The 18,108-nt window shown below is 33.7% G+C and overlaps 1 protein-coding gene across 5 annotated transcripts in view; it reads left to right on the plus strand.

Annotated features, from left to right (window-relative positions):
- Positions 1–18,101, plus strand: part of LOC135838419 (octopamine receptor Oamb-like) — a 117,003-nt gene extending 98,902 nt beyond the window's left edge. For all 5 annotated transcript variants that reach the window (XM_065354048.1, XM_065354051.1, XM_065354052.1 and 2 more), the window contains one exon: positions 9,656–18,101. In XM_065354048.1, coding sequence (XP_065210120.1) covers positions 9,656–11,296 — 1,641 coding nt within the window. In that variant the 3' untranslated portion in view covers positions 11,297–18,101. The remainder of the gene's footprint in view (positions 1–9,655) is intronic.
- Positions 18,102–18,108: the final 7 nt, after the last annotated feature.

The raw sequence follows: 18,108 nt of genomic DNA on the forward strand, positions 1-18,108 counted from the left end.
TTTGAAGTTTGCCATTCTATCATCTTCTTACATTTAGCTCAAAAAGAAGAAAAAATAATAGAAAAACAAATGCTATAATCAGTGACATTTTCATTTTTTTCGTTTTATGATTTTTTCCCTCGGTTTTTCTAATATTCGAGTATATTTGCAGCTCAACGAAGGAAAAAAGTAATCGTGGCTATATTTCGCGTTTTGATTGAATAAAAAAGGGCGGACGTGAGAGAAAAGTATTACAGCATCAAGAGATACCAAAATAATACGAACCATAGGTACCCAAGTATCTATTTTACAAAGCTTTTTTTTTTTTTAGGGTTGGTTGATTTTAAATCCACTTCTTTGGTAATTAGGTAGGTATCCGCGTATTAAAAAAAAAAGAAATTAAATTTAGAATTTATTTTGCTCATTCAAGAGTGCACTGGCTATATCCCTCTTCATTCTGTTTTCAGTATTTCGTTCGGTTATTTGTTTCATGTAAAAATCAGTTCCTGCGTAAAAATTTGGAGAACATTTATCTTTCTATAGTTCTCTATTCTATCCCTCTAATTAAATTACCTACCAATAACTCTTATCTTGCTTTTGCAATTGTTATATACCTGTAAGTACCACTTTCAGAATGTATTTATAGCGCCTTTTCATTTTTAATAATGAATGGAAAACATTGTATAAAATCCTCCTTTTAAAAAGTTACTGTTGAAAAATCCAAACAATAGAACGTTCTTTTCATTATTGATTCAATATGAGGCTTATACGATTGAAAAAAAGAAAAAAAAGAAAATATTTTCTTTGTTGAAAGATATCGCATTAAGTGAAATGAAAACAGCTTATAAGTTCTTGATGGACAATGTCCTTCGCGGATAAAACCTGTGAAAGGGAATGTATCGAAAAGAAGTAAATATTTACTTTTTTTTTGTCGAATATCGTTTTGATATCTGTTTGAAGGAATGAACTTTTTCCTTATAAGGTTTATTTCGTAAACGTTTTTTTCCACGTTAGGTAAATTGCTCCAAAAAATTACCACTTTTCTATTGATGAAGAACGCCCACTTACCATATTTTTGAGGATTAAGAAATACAGCCAGGTCATGAAAAGTAAAAATTACAGCTTTTCTCCTGATTATTTATTTATCCGTTTATTTATTTTCAATTTCAATGGCTTGTCCGATTTAATATCTCTAATATAAGTTCGTGTATTTGTATACGTAAGTAGGTGTTTTGATCGATATCCCCCCCCCTTTCAGTTATTATTATTCTCGAAGAAATTGCGAGGACATGTTATTTTGAAATAGGTATTGTGAGTAGGTTTATCGGTAGGCGCACAAAAAACTCGGAAATAATTGCTCGAAAGATATAATCTGTTCTTTTACACGGAAAGATTAGGTCGTAGGTAAGTGTAACTCATAATGGAATATTAATTAAAACGGAAATGCAAAACTTCCTAAAATTAACGATTGAAAAAGTTGAACAGATGGGGGCGAAGTCTTCGTATAGTAAATAGTTGTGAAGGAATTAACTACCTATTATTTTCCCTCTTTCCTGCGATCCCTAAAAAGAAAGCAACTCGTAGGTTTACGGAAATTGTACCTCGTTTTTCTTTCCACCGTCGAGGTTTTTTTATACTACTCCAGATAATTAGTTCGTTTCAAAGCATTCCATTATGGATTGTTTGCTCAACATTAGGTTTAATTAAGTACATAATACCGATGATCGTTGACTTGAAAACCCATACAGCGCTGCAGATAACCGAGTGAAATTTTATGACGGTTTTAAATGATCCGTTCCAATTCACCGTGTTTCTTGTTTACTGCTGCGTCGGTCGAAAGTTAGCCCACAAATGAAAATAAACAAATACCTATATTTATTTTTGGAAACCGAAGCTTTTCAAACACCGGAAAAATGTTTTGTGAAAAATTTTTCACTGGTTAAATATTTACTGCCGTGGGCGGTGGAGTTTGTGGTTTACACTTGAAGGATTTTTTTCTGATCTTAAATTGTAGGTCCGCCTCTCCACCTTTATGAAAAAAAATAAGATAGTTAATTATAATTAGTTACCTATTTTGATTGGGTTTTGATACTTTTATTTGATCGTATTAAAATTTTTAAAAATGAGGTAACATTTGAAAAAATAAATTCGGCGTTTGCAATTTTGAATGTTGATGTATTTTTGAATGCAAATTCGTTTTTTTTGGTCCAGATTTGAAATTCCCGTACCAGTTTGGGTTACGAGTCTTACGATATTAATTTCCTATTTAGATTGAGTTTTGATATTTTTAATACATAGATCAAATTCGGATTTTCAAAATCTGGTAAAATTTGAAAAAATATTTTCAGCGCTTGCAATTTTGAATGTTGATTTGAAAGCAATTTTGTTTTTTACTCAGGTTTAAAAAACGATTTTACTCAATTTAGTCAATAAGTGATTATCTTATTGGTTAAAAATGGCAGTGGGTATGTATATTTTACTATTTTTGAATTTTCTGGGGTAAATCTCTTTTAAATGCATTTATAAAGTTTGAAAATTTTTCTGAAATTTTGCATCTCCGTTTTTAGACCATTACTTACTTATTTGATCAAAAAAAAATTCTCGAAAAAAACTTCATCTTTATGGAATGAATCGATGTTGCGCAAAATATCACCATCAAATGTTTTTTTTTTATAAACTCTTTCATTTTTTTAATTGAAAAAAAAATAATGATAATTGAAAATTGGTTGCCCATAATCATTGCTTCCGTAATATTGCTCATTTTCAGACTGGAGTTTATTGAAAGTGGGTACTTATAATAATTTTTACCATTTCAAATTTTGTAGACATTTAATGTGCACAGTTTCAAAATTTTACCAATGAAAAAAGTTTTAAAATTTGAAGTACCTCCTGTAATTAAGCCATTAGTGGCCGTGGTACCGTGGCTTTAATTAATTAATCCTTTAATAAATCACTATGAAAAACTAATGATTACAAAACAAAACGTTTGGAGGTATTCCAGAATTTCTCTTTTTTCTGTGCCAAAACTTACACTTGAGGCGTCTAACGCTGCAATATTGTAAGTTTATGTCTTGGCGCATCGTAGGAAAAAAAACAGAGGTAATTTAAAAAAAAAAGGAAATTTCAGGTGAATAGAAATAACATTTTAAAAGCGAATTGTAATGATCGGGAGGTTATTCATTTTACGAAGAGGAATTATTTGATAAGGAAAAAAATGGAAAAAAATGAAGAATGGACTTGATTCGTATGAAATGTTAACGCCGGGAAAATAAGTCAATATTAAATGTCATGTTGTAATCAGACTGTTTTTCAAATACTTTCATCGTCGCCGTCGTGAAGGATAAAACTTGAAAGCAATTTTTTAATTTAGAAATCGGTATTAGTAAAAATTCGAAGTGAAATTTCGTCTTTGTGATTCTACTAGTAAGTAGGTCATCTCAAATGATTTTTGGAGTTGAACAATTTTGAATTTCGTGGAAGAGTGAGAGGACTGAAAATAAAACACAGGCATAAAAAATTTGAGAAATGGAAGTGCAAAAAAAATGTCGGTTCCCGCGTCTCTATCTGAGATATATACCGCAATAAGAAACCATTTCAAGTGTCTTTTTTGGTACGGTACCTATTGAAAGGGTTGATTTATGCAAATATTTCTCGTTGTCTTACTCGCATTGGTGACATTTTGAACGGTATAGGTGTAGGTACTAGATGTGGGTACCCATGCAACGTATGGAAGTTTACTTATTGTCAGTTGATTGTACTTTGATGTTTAAGAAACGATGAGATCTGGAATTGCGAATATTTGACTGTAAAATATTCATACCTACGCTTTACATTTGCAACATTTTACCTATAGTCGATGCGGAGGTCGTAGATTTGTGCAGTTTATAAATAAATAGGTGTTCAGGCGAAAAACAGAACTTATTACTGTTACATTAACACATAAAATTTTACTCCTTTCTTCATTGTTTTTTAATGTGTGTAGCTTTACGTTTACGTACACCAAGTTTTCAAATATTGGTAGAAATTTTACTCACTGTTAGCCTATTATTGACTGAGAAATCCGAATTCTCGTCATTGTAGTACCTAAAATTACGTGAAAAATGGAAGCCATTTGCAAAACTTTTTCAAGTATACTTTGGTTGTTTGAAAGTTCAGCTCCGAAAATGTCCCATTTACCCATTCACCAATAATCTCATCGGGATTTTATGTTTTGAGCGTAGGTACCTAGATACTTGTAGGTACCTACTTATCTAGCTGTATTTGTGAATAACAAATTCATCACCGTGTTTGTATCGATTCAAGTTGTAATAGTTTAATGCACTTCTATGTCCATCTGCGTGTAATAATATAAAGTAGGTGATGGCTAAATCAGTTGACGGGCGGGGTTTCATTAATGTTGAGTTCCTAGAAAGAAAAAAAAAAGGTAAGTATTTATACTCGATGGAAAATCAATAAATGAAAATAAAAGTAACGCCTTGTCGCGTGTTCTTTTGAACTTATGTATCAAGTTTAAAGTTGGTCCGTTGCCCGGCACATTGCATAAACTTTTTAGTCTCGGTATTTTTTATTTAAGCTGCCTAACTATTTATAGAATTCATCACTCGGATTGTTTTTGATGTTTCTATTTAAGGAAATCGGGTAAAAAAAATCAATTATTTCCTTATTTACAAAATTAAAATGTTGTCAACGTCGATGATGAACCATTTAACCAATAAATTGGATTCAGAAAATCTGTTCTGCATTATTCGATCGACTATACAGTGTATGTAAGTAGGTATTTATGCTCGTGGCCACGTGCCAACAATCAACATAATAGGTATAGACCAACAGCGATGGTCTTGTATTGTTGGTCTGGAGCAATAAAAAAGATATAGCGAGGGTCATCTTAGAAACTGAAACACTAAAATTCATCGAAAATATTTCCTTCGCGATATTTTGAAAATTCGAGATAAAAAAAATGTTCGGCTATAAAAACCCGCATTTATTGGCGCTATGATGTCGTGTTTAAAAATGTCTGAGATTACTGCGAACGTTATTACACGTCTATTTATGTTGTTCTCAGTAGTCAGCATCAGTTTATTGTCCATGGTATCTTGAGGAAGGAATCATATTCGAATCGTCTACTTTTTTTTTTCAGCGGTAGGTAATCGAATTCATGAAAAAAATTATTAAGAAGATACTTCAAACGGAGTTTCGATGCTGAAGTTTCGGTTTCTTGACTTTGGACAAAGTTTAGAAAAGATTCTATTTCCTTGAGAGAGTTTTTAAGAATCGATTTTGATGAAGATTGGAAGCAATAACAAACATGACTTGAAATGCCAAAATCAAAAATTTCAAGTTTTGACGACATGTCAAAACGTTTTTTTACATACTTAAAATATTTCAAAAGTGCATAATTATGTCCATAATTTTGAGCCTATTCGCAAGAACAGCTCATATTTACGAAAAAATTACCAAAAATTGAAAAACGCCTACTGCGGAGGAAGAAAATCCAAAACAAGCAAATTGATCTGCTTTTTTATGCGAATAGTTGGTAATTTAAAGTATTTTCTGCGAAAGATTCACCATAAGATTTCTATTTGCCTGATTTGTAACTGTATGGCTTGCTGTAGCACATAAGTAATGTTATTTGATAAATGATCACATTTTTGATTTTTTTTCTCCAAGTAAAAAGTAGAGAAATTCATTAAATCTTTTTATCTCGACTGCGTATACTTACAAAAGTTGGGTACTCCCGGCTGAAATAGCATTTGCTTCATGAATTATACTTAGGTACTTACTTATACACAAACAAGAATAAAATATGAAAATTTAGTTGTCACTTCTCGCTTCGGCTATTTACGTTGAGAAAGATTAAAACAGAAAAAAGATTATTTTTATATTTTTTACTCTGTTTTTTTCGTGTTACCCACTAGATACGCTACTTAATACAAATTTTCTGCTTTTTTCACTTTACTTCAATAACACTTTTTTTTACAAATCATTTGTAAATCAGAGCCGTAGCTTGCGCCAGGGCGGCTTAAGGAGGATAGTCCAGTCATTTTAGCAAAATTTGTAGTCGAACCTCGAAAAAATTGTGGGAAAGCTGAATTTCAGATTATTTGTTCAGATCGGTCTAAAACAACCCGTCAAAAGTTGCACCCCGTAACTTGCCGGCTACCCCCGCAAGAGGTCATTAACCTTTGCCGATACAAGTTTTTCGGCTGTATCGCCAAAATGAAGGGTTCGAGAGGGAAAGTGTTCCATCAAAAATTGTTCTACGCTAAATTTCCTAGCAGCACGACCAGTTCAGCATTTCCCAAAATGGCGATTTCACCCTTACTTAGGAGGGGGTAAGGTTGTCAATTTTATGAAAATTGTTTTAAAAAATGAAAATCGACCATTCAAAACGTGAACTCGATTCACGGTAGACTCGAAAATATCATGACCAAAGTTGCACACCGCAACTTGTCTGCTACTCCCGACTCCCGCAAGAGGTCATTAACCTTTGTCAATCTACGTTTTTCGGCTATGTATCGCCGAATATGAAGGGTCAGAAGAAAAGAAGTTATTGAACTAAAATTATTCTTCGTCAAATTTTTTATAAGCATGACCAAGTTCAGTTGAAATATATTTTTCGATTTTTGGTGAATTTTTGAAAATAAAATTCAGGCCAAAAATGAGAGAAAAAAAAATCAAAATTTTACCAAATTGAGATAAAAAGCTGAAATTTGGGACATATACCCTATTTTTGACCTACCAAATTGATTGGAAACTATTTCAAACCGTTTTGAGCAGTTCTAGAGCCTCCAGCACATTTTCTAAACTTGAAATTCCCAATCACCAAAAAATCGCGAAAATCGCACGGATTTTAAATTTCTAAAACTTCTCGTATTATTATTCGATGGTAGTGCTACTGCCAAATTAGCATTTTAAATAATCATGAAAATTCAAAATTTCAAACGCTTTCGCCCTCGCTTCGCTCGGGCATATTATTTTCTTTTTTTTAATCAAAAGTTGAATCTTGATGGCAGAAAAATTTACTTCTCACATCAAAAATTATGTCTTTTCACTATTGAGGAATTGTGAATTTTCGTCTTTCGATTGCTTTTTGCTTCGCTTCGTTCGGGTCATTTATGTGTATTTTCAGAAATACTTATTGCAATTTTTTTGAGAATTATTGTTAAATTGCTGGAAAATCAGGACCGTCGAGAGGAGGGCAAAGAGTGCAGTTACCCCGGACACGCTCATTCTAGAGGGGTCTGACAAAAAAGGAGGACCTGTGATGAAAGAAAAACATGTTTTTCACTTTTCAAAACACAAATTTTCGAAAGCTTTAATGACTAGAAAAAGTATTAGAACTGAAGAAAGTCAAGTAGATAGAAAAAGAAAAAGAAAAGTCCGAAAATTTGGATGGCAATATTTAAATGCTAGGGAGAAAATTGTTTTTGTCCAATTTTTTGCTATGTCCTTAGAGCAGATATGCAAGTTAGGGTGTCCCTTATTTACTTATACTTGGTGGAAAAAAAATTCGAATTTTTTGTGGGACCCCCCCCCCTCTGAGTTGGTTTGTATACATGAGAAAATAATGCCCAAAAATGTTCAGCCCAATTGGAGTATATTAACCTGCCCCGCATCGCCCCTCTTTGTTGAAAAAAGGAGCGCGCCCGAGCTCCGCATTACTCCGCCACGGCGCGTGGCACATGAAACGTAACATACGGGGGTTGATACGCGCCAGCATCTTTTCTACTTCTTATTGTTTTTGTAGGTGCTTGTAGACTTTGGAACTTTTGTTCATAACTCCTTGGTGTCTCTGATGAACAATGTACCATTCTACAGTAAAAACTATGACTTTTTTTCTGCAGGGAAGTGCCCATGATTTCTGTTTTATGAATAAATTTCGCACTTTTCGATAAAAAATGAATTGGAAACCTGAACATGACTGTATTTATTAGAGTTTAATACAGAAATAAAATGAATACGATTTAATTAAAGATGGAGGCAAAACGTTTTTGAATTTATCAAAAAATTCATTTTTGTATCATCAAAAAAAAAGACAGAAGGTCGATTGGAAACGACAAAAATCAGTTCTGAACAAACCACTTTTATTTTGATAATTCTGAAATACATTTTTGGGCAAGATAATTTCAGGGAAACTATTTTTCACATTTTTTTCTTTTATTACCTGCGTTTTTTTTTGTTTTTTTTTTATTTGAAATACTTTTTCCAGTTGCTAATTTTTTCCAAAAAAATTTTTTAATTTAAAAAATTGTAATTTTAAAAACCTTTATTTTTATTTTCATGGAAACTAATTGCGGTTGAACTATTTTTCAAACCCCATTTTTTTGTGTTGAAATATTTTGGTCTTTTTTCAAATTTACCCAAATACATAATGTAACCATTTTTATCGAGAATAAGTAACAAAATCTTGATTGCATAAAAAAAGTTCCTTGAGATTGCGACTTCTGATTTTTGTTTTCCTTATGGGGGAGGAGGGGGCAGAGGCGGTCTGGAGAGCGGAAAAATTTAAACTACCTATGAGCACTAAAACGCTTCAATAATTTTGTAAATTACTCGTCAAAATGCATCACGTTCTTCGAAATCACATGAAGGCACATGCAAGTACTTCATACATTTACTATGTCACATAGAAACTATTGAAAGTTGTCCAACAACTCCCCTCACCCCGCCCCCAAAAAGCGTGAGCTTTATTGTGAACCCAGTTTTTTCGTTAGAAAATGGAGGGGGGTACTGAAAAATAGTTGCGAAAAAAGGTCGCGAAAGGTCGCGATTTTTGAATATCAAATTTTGGTAGACAGTTAGACAGTTAGACACCTTGTTTCAGTTGTTCTGTTCCTTTTCATCTCTCTTTAGCCATATAAGCAATTTGTTGTGCCTTTTTCAATAGCTTCAATATTGAATGACCATCAGGGTCATTTTTGATAGCTAATTGACCTAGAAGATTGTTCAGTATGCAGATTTAATAGATACCTAATCTAATGATATTCATTTAGTTTAGAAAATTTTGGCTCTTCAGTTTTTTTTTGTTTTTTTTTTTTTTTTGTTGACAAATTGACAATTTGGGATAGACAATAAATAAAGAATCAAATCACCGTGGAATAAAAAACTACGAGATGTTCGCGGAGCAATGTCTCCCGTAGACAGAATTGAGAAAATAATTGACGAATAAAGAGTGGTACCCTAGTGAAGTTTTGGGAGTGAACCTGAAATACAAAAAGAATGAGACTTGAAAGCGATGCTTTTTAAAAACCATGATTGCTTGTCTTTCGATGCTGGTTAAAGTAGTAGTTTTCCAATTGTAAATTGAAAAATAATTTTAAAATTCTTTGAACGAGACGTCACGTTTATATGGCAGTGATTGTGATGGCGTGTGGTGCGACGTCTGAGAAGAATAAAGAAGGCAGACTGATTGCGAATTATTTGAAAAATTCTTGACCCGTGCGTAATTTGCTTTTATATGCTTATATTGAATTGGCAATTGGCGGAGAAGAAGAAGACGTGGTGCAAAATAACGATGACACCGCGTGTCTATATTTCTGGTACTCTTGGGTACCTCTTTATCTAATATGTAGTATTATATGTAGGTACTCGTAATATATAACTTCTCGGCAAACAGCGAGTTCTTTTTCTTTTTTTTTTTTAATGACGGCGATATTGTATATTTTGATTGTTACAGGTGTGGCTTTTCGGCGACTATTTGTGTTCAGTTTGGTTGGCTTTGGACGTGTGGATGTGCACGGCTTCCATTCTGAATTTATGCGCCATATCGCTAGATCGGTACATAGCGATTACAAGACCGGTCGCGTATCCGAATACGATGACGATGAAACGAGCCAAGCTGCTGGTCGGTCTGGTGTGGATCATTAGTTTTCTCATATGTTTTCCGCCGTTGATCGGCTGGCGCAACAAGGTGGTGCAGCCTACTTCGACGTTGGTGTTGGCGCGCAATATACACTTCCTGAATAGCACATTACGGTTCAGCGATCCTTTGACGACGGAGAATAAATTTTCGGCGAATCCGCAAAGTGTGACGTCGTGTCCGTGGGTTTGCGAGCTGACCAACGATACCGGTTACGTTGTGTATTCGGCGTTCGGCTCGTTCTACATACCGATGTTCGTGATGATGTTCTTCTACTGGCGCATCTACGTGGCGGCTATCATAACGACCAAGGCGATCAACGAAGGTTGCCTAACCGTGCGAACGTTGAACAACGAAACGGACGAATCGTACATGACGCTTCGTATTCATCGCGGTCGCGGCTCGTCCGTACGTAATCCGCCGAGCAGCAATAGCGTTTCGTCTTTGCAGACGAGCACGTTTAACAGCGTGGAGAATACGCCTCGTATGCGGTCGCCGGACACGAAATTGAAACGTTCGTCGACCAGGCGCTTCGAGCGCGCTCACGACAAACTGTACGACACGTCGCCGGCCAAGACGCCGGATAAAGGCTACGATAAGGTGAAAATCAGCGTCAGCTATCCGAGCAGCGATTGTTTGAACGCGACGATCAGCGACACGGTTACGAATACGTTGACGGAGCCGACCTCGGCGGCCGCCTCCACTAATAACGCCACCAGTTCGATAGCCAGCTCGTCCAGATCGAATTCCGGTAATTTATACGTGCACTATTCTAGCGTAGATAATAACGTTAGAAGCGTATTTCACCGGGAGCCCGGCTCGCATCTGCGAGTCGGCGGCGGCCGGCTATCCGACACGCCGCAGAGACGTAGCAGCGTCGGCGATACCTTCGTCAAAACCAGACACCTGAGCGAGCAGCTTTCGTCGCCTATACAGAAAGATCTGTCGCCGTCGCCGTCTTGCGAAGATACCGCCAACCAGAAAGTCAAGCTTTTCGGTATCGTCGGAAGGCGTAATTTAAAAACGCACATAAAACGATTCCGCATGGAAACGAAGGCTGCCAAAAAGCTCGGCGTCATTGTCGGCGGCTTTATACTTTGTTGGTTACCATTTTTCACTATGTACCTTATTCGAGCGTTTTGTGATTCTTGCATCCATCCCGTTATATTTTCAATCATGTTTTGGTTAGGTTATTGTAACAGCGCCATCAATCCCATGTTGTACGCTTTGTTCAGCAAAGACTTCCGACGAGCTTTCCAACGTATTATTTATAGCTGCTTTTCCAGGAAATTTAGATTACGCGATTCTAGAAACGCTCGAAAAAATTCCGGCGGCTCGCAATCGGGCGCCAGTAAACGAGCAGATAGATCTCCGTCGTACAACGACTTCCCCTTAAATTCCGTAGTCATTGGTAGTCAACACTCGGATAGCGAACCAACGTCTACCGAAATTAAATAATTTTTTTTTGTTTTTTTTTTTTTTTTTGTTGTTTTTGTTTTACTCTATCGCATTTCCTCTTTCTTTTCCCCCTTATTATTATTAGGTACCTATTATTATTATCGTCATTTTTTGTTTCGTTTTTTCTCTTTTTCTCATTTCCTTCCTACCACCTGTGCCGTTTTTTTGTTTAGGTATATCCTCGTGTGTTTTTTATCCCCCTTCCCAAAAAAGGAAAAATTGCGAATATGGTACCAATAACGGCCAAAACATGCCCTCCGTTAGGGATGTTAAAAAAAAGTACGTTGTTTTGTATCCTCGATTATTTTTTTTATTTTTCTTTATTTTCATTAACTTTTTCTCGTGTTATTTATTAAATTGTTCTATGTCATAATGCATATAGGATGGGGCAACCGAAATCAATGGACGATCTTCAAATTTCAAGGAAAACAATTTTAAAAGGAATTTCAAATTCGTACTCAAATAGGAATGATACTCGTACTCGTATTTTGTCAAATGGCATTGCTGGCGAATAAAATGGGCTGATCCCCTGATCATAGATCCAAATGTTCACCTGACTCGATCTAATCATTGACTTGGATCCGGTCAGACCAAATTGGATCTGGAGAATTTGTGAGCCTAGTATGATCTGAGGTTTTATAAAATCTAATCAGCCGCACAAATTTAGTCATTTTTCTGATTTGATCAGACCTAATCTTTTACTCAGGAACTTTTCAACTTGTGGCGTATAAAAATAAGGAAGGGAGGTCTACTGGGAGCGCACAATGCATTAATTTAACAATCTAAAGCGCTGAAAGCGAAAAAAATGAGAATTTTTTTTTTTAAATTTTTGACCAATGATGAGTTTGGAGAATCAAGTATTTATTCGGAAAATTATAGAATAAGTGGTAGTAAAATGGACCACGTTAGCTTTTTGTTTTCATAAATTTTCACCAAATCAAGTTTTTGTGGCCATAGTACAGTCCCAATTACACGAAAAAAGGCAATCCGCTCGATCGGAGTGTTAAAACGATTTTATGATTGATTATTGTTTTTTTTTTTGTTTTGGGTGTTTATAATTACACGATTATTACACCCGTGGCTAGAAGGGTTTAGATTTAGTTTATTAGGTTGGTGCTTTTAAGTAGGGTTATAAATTTTTGGATTTCAGAAGGGTTATCTGGAATGGTCATTGAATTTGGGTCTATTTGGAGAGATAGTCTTGTTTGCTGTAATTTAGGACAGGTGAATAGTAAGTGTTGGATGGATATAGGTTCATTTTCACAGAATTGACAGGGGGGTTCTACACCCATAAACGAATAAATTTAGCTTGTATGCCTATTTTCCCCCTCCCCCCTTTCCGAGGATCCACCCCCCCCCCAACTTGAAAATCGCTCCATCTCCTTATCTACGGGCTGTACGTAAAAAAATTTCAAACAAAAGTTGTTCCTTGATGTCTTTTCTATAACTTTAGTTATTAACAAAATTCAATTTGAAGCAACCCTTCCCCCTCCAGAACTCAAAAATCATTTCTAAGAAATGTCGAAATTACGTTTTTTTAGATTTATATGGGAGGTACATAGTTCAATAAAATAGCATTGAAAAAACATCCATAAATTGGTGCTTATTTAACATAAATTCCACAGAAATTTTAAAGCGTTCACTCAATTTGATATAATGAATAACAATTTTTTATGCTAAAAACACAATTTTTCAAATAGTAAAATCTTTTGGCCTTTCAATTTTTTAAGCCTTTGATCACGGATAAATACACCTTAGAAGATATTATTTTGGATTCACTTTCAAAAATTCATCCGGTTTATTCCTCATGAAAAAAAGAAATCAAAATTTTATTTTTTATTTTATTTAATAAAATTTGAAACTAAAATCTGGTTTTTGGACTGTTTTCAACTCTCTGTTCACACCGTAAAATCAATTGAAAAAGCTTCCAAAGCCTTTCCAGTACCTCCAGAGAATTTTTAAAAATTTCCCATATCAATTTTTTTTGAAAGCTTATACGTCTCATTTTGATACGTATACCTAGTACCCTATTTTCGACCATCCGCGACATAAGAAGCAGTTTCGAACCGTTTTTACCAGTTCTGCAGCCTCCAGCAGATGTTTAAAAGTTGAAATTTTCACAAAAATGTACCCATTAAACTTGAAAAGTTGAAAATATACTTTATACTCTAATTTTAAGTTGCTGAGTCGATTGGAGATGGATTTCTAGGTGTTCTGGTGCTTCCACCAATGTATTTCTGTCCATATTAATTGGTGCTTGTTGATGACCTATGATCTACTCGCGACCAATTACCCATCACTAATTTTCTAAAATTCAGTTTGTCAAAAAAAATTCAATTTATGACTTTTTTTGCATGATAAGCCTTCAGCAACACGCCCAAGTTATTGCAGGCTGGAAACGGCTTGAAATCACTCTTCATCAACTTATCGTCTTGAAATGGTAATATATAGGGCTAGGATTTTTATGCAAATGCTTGTCTGAATGCGCTGCAGCAGATACCGCATAACAATGTTTCTTTTGCGATTCATGCATTTTTAAGCCGAATAGCAAAATTTTTTAGCGCATAATTTTGCTTTTTTAGACCATAAACGCTTAAAACTGCTTATTTTCAGCAAAAAATGGCCGATAACCGCTTTTTTAGCGCTTTTTCAAGTACTTTAGCGCATATTTCGAAGAAAAACGACAAAAAATCGTTCTAAAAACTCAAATTTTCGTTGTTTTGTCAAAAAAAATCACTTTCAAACTATTTTAGTTGGGAAAAAAAATAAAAACATTTTGATCTCTGATTTTGCAAACGAACATTTGAATTTTTAATCAGTTAGTTTTTATTTACCTAAATCTTGTAATCTGTCACTTGTAGGTACATTATGTTTTTGTTCAAAAATTAAATCTAAAATAAATGATTTTTTATATTTTTTTGATTTAAATAATTCAGTTTAAACTTGATAGGAAATTCAATAGGATTTTTGCAATCAGCTTAAAAATACCTGCATTCTGATATGCCACATGATGCACTTACAAACCGCTTATTTTCGCTTTTTTAGATTTTTTGGCGCATAATTTTGCTTTTTTTGGCCATTTTAACTGCTTTTTATAAGCGCTTAAAACTGTTTTTTTAGCGCATAAAAATCCTAGCCCTAGTAATATATATAGTAAATTTTAGCTTACCAACTTTACTGATTGTGAGTAAAATTTTGTGGAAATTTCAACTTTCAAAAATCTCCTGGAGGCTCCACAACTGTTCAAAATGTTTTGAAACTGTTCCCATTTGATTCGATGGATAAAGAATAGATGAAATACCAAACATCTTTCTAGGTCAATTTGGTGACATTTTAATTTTTCCGCATTTTTGGCCCAAATTGTGATTGGTTTTCAAAAATTAACCAAAAATCGAAAAACTCACTTTAGCATCTGAAATTTTTACTGCTGATGTATTTTTGCGTACTCTTTCAATTTAACATCGTTTGGTTCCATCATTTTCCTGTCAGCTAGAATACCTCCTCCAAAAAAATGAAATAAGTGTGGGTTTTGAAATATGTAAATTATTCTCTCCAAAAATACGATTATATATTGAAATTGGAACGATATTCACGCCTACTCAAAAATAGTTTCAAAATTCTCAAGATTTTTTGGGAAAGAAAAAGAGAGGGGGAAGAGGAAAATTATATCAACAGTTTGATGGACACTTTAAAGCCTCGATCAAAATTTTCGACTTATTTCCTCCAAAAATCATCGGAAAATTCATTCGAGTGTAATGCTTGCTTGCAGTAAGTACCTAATGCAAAAAATTCAAAAATATCACGATACTCTTATCATTAAAGTGTCAAAGGATCGTGATCTTTGATGATTTGTAAAGAACATAGTTTAATTTCTTTCAAATTCGATTGTAAACCAGAATCAAAATAAAAACTCAATTTTCATTGATTTATTTGATTTTTTAAAAACTTTATTGTGCTATCGACAACGTTGATTAATAAAATTATCACGATCTTACCCGGTATCGATACCAGGTCGTCGCATATCGCATCCTTGCCACCCTGCGTATCGTAAGTAATTTAAGGTATGTTTCTTTGATGTTTCCAATAAAATTTTAAAAAATGCATTCGCGCGTAATACCTCCTGATTTTTTTTTCACTGTGCCAGATATCAAATTGTTTTCCTGTAGCTAAAATTTGAAAATTGTTCATCAACTGGATTGCTCCATCCCGTCCTTACTACCTCGAGGAGGTAAATAAATTAAGTAAAATGTGGGTAATATTACATTTACTGACTAAGTATCTACATACTTTGTTAGCTTATAGGCCTACAAAGTTTAAGTACAACAGAGTTATCATTTAGATAACTATAATTGTAATTTATGAATGTGTTATGTTTTTTTAAAGGCTTCTTAGCCAATAAACTTATAATTAAAACCGCTTTTAAATGTTAACACATGTTCATATACGTATGCCCTTACCGTCCTATACTGTCTCTATATGCACACTATTCGCTATTTATGTATTTATACTTCTGCATATTATTTTGGAACGTTTACCTACCTATATTGTGGTTCTGTTTCAACATACTACTAAGTGTTACACGAATTACGAATATTTCCATTCAACACTTCACTACCTACCTCGTGTATTATAGAATTGTTATTCAAATCAGTAGGTTACCTATCTACCCTGGGGAAATCATAATAACAACGATTGCGTCAATTATAACGAAGTTTTTTTTTTTTAAATGGCAAACCCTCGACGCGTACCCTCAAAAGTTGGCTTTTCATTTTCCGAAATCAATGTTCACCTTTTCAAACAATCAAAAGACAATATCGTTTAATGTTTCGGATTCTGTCGCCAATCTCCGATTGCTAGGTAATCTGTTTATGGCATTTTAGTTGAATTTAACAACAATTTATGCATTTTCAATGTAATTTTCAATGTTGAAATTTCTCCAAGTTGAAAATATTTTGTACCAATGTAGACTCACATATAAACGATGTTTTTTTTTTTTTTTGTAATAAGCATGGTGTTATTGAAAAAGAATATTAGTTTATTATGCAAAGTGTTTCAGAATAGGTAGGTACATAGAAAAAGTATAACCTTCTATTCTAAAACTATGCAACATTTATTGAGTCTATGTTGGCATGATTGTCCAATTCGCATAAAGCAATATCATATTTTCATAAAGAAAATTTTCAAATCCAAAAAATAATTTGCGAGAAATAATCATTCTCCGAAGGAAATAAGATCTAACCAAGCTGCGTTACAACGAATCATTTCTGCCATTCAAATTTTCCTAATTATTGAAAAATATGCCCAGCTCTTGAAAGCACCTCGTTTTCTCTCTTAAATTTTCAGTGACCTCGGTCTCACATTTTTTTCCTTCACGAACATCATTGTAGCATTATTACAAGTATGTAATCTATTGAGAATATTTCATAACCAATGTTTGTTCATCGTACTAATTATTAGAGTACGCTACAATTGTACAATGTTTATTTAATTTTTTGAAAATGTTCTTCCTTTTATTTTTTAAGTATCATTTGAAAACCATCGAAGCATTCATTTCTCACATTTTTTTGCATTTGCTAGTCGATATAACGTTGTGAAGTTCTTTCGAAAACATTCCCTCTTCTCCATGTATTATAATGTGAACTTATTCCAGTGGTAGGTCTAGGTATGTGATATCGAACGGGGAAAAAAATGAGGCCATTAAAACTTTGAGATTCGATTTGAAAAATTAAAAACACGTCTATCATGATCTCACACCATTTGTTTGAAAAAATTATGCATATTGGTTCATCGTGAAGGGGAATCAGCAATCAGCGAATACCTAGGTACCTAAATGAATTATTCCGAGTTGGTAATGATCACTAATAATGATTTACGATTTCCTACCTAATTAATTTATGAGCATTTAAAAAAGTAAGCGATGATTTTAAAAGTTATACAATGTAACATACCTATATACGAATACTTATACTGTACGTATGTACAAGTATCAAAATATGTACCTACTCAAATTAAAAGATCTGTAATTTACACTCGTAATACGTGCAATATCAATGTAAAATAATTGTTTACGTTTAATCAATCGTTTAATCTGAAAAATTGCGTGTTACCTGCGTAGTTCGCATATACGCGTACGTACCTAATTCAGTTGTGCTGGCTATAAGTCAACCTATTTGAGAAAGTTTTATCAAAACCAACTTTCAAGTGAACATTTGTTCATTTTCTAAATAGGTACCTACCTACGTATTTAAAATTAGGTCGTCTCCGAAACGCTATCCATCGTGTATTTGTTGTAATGTACGAGTATAATTAATGTATTGGCATTTTCTCACTATGTAACATAATTTTTTTTTTGTATAATTTTGAATTTTTTTTACAGTCTTTCATTATAATCGGAAAATAACACTTCATCAGAAATGTTACCCTATAGATTTAGATCTCATTGTTGTTATTTGATTTGTTCTTGTGTATGGGTATCGTTTTGGAAAACGTTGCGAATTTAAGTTTAGATACCTATACTTGTGTAATATTTGTACATTCGTCGAATACCTTACCTACATCGTTTGTCATTATTTTCTCTCCGTTATCTACTTACATACCTGAATCAAAACTGTTGTACAAAGTTGCGAAAATTGGTCAATTTTAATGCGTAATGCAAATGTAAAGTTTTTGTAATGTTATGAATAAATACTACATAAGCGTACCTAAAGGCTGCTAATTATCTTAGAAATGTTTTTGTATTAAGATATTATACTTAATAGAACTGATTTACGAAACCATTCAACTGAAATAAAATACTTTTTTTAAATGGAGTT

This window comes from Planococcus citri, chromosome 3 (assembly GCF_950023065.1).
Source record: "Planococcus citri chromosome 3, ihPlaCitr1.1, whole genome shotgun sequence".
NCBI classification, from domain to species: domain Eukaryota; kingdom Metazoa; phylum Arthropoda; class Insecta; order Hemiptera; family Pseudococcidae; genus Planococcus; species Planococcus citri.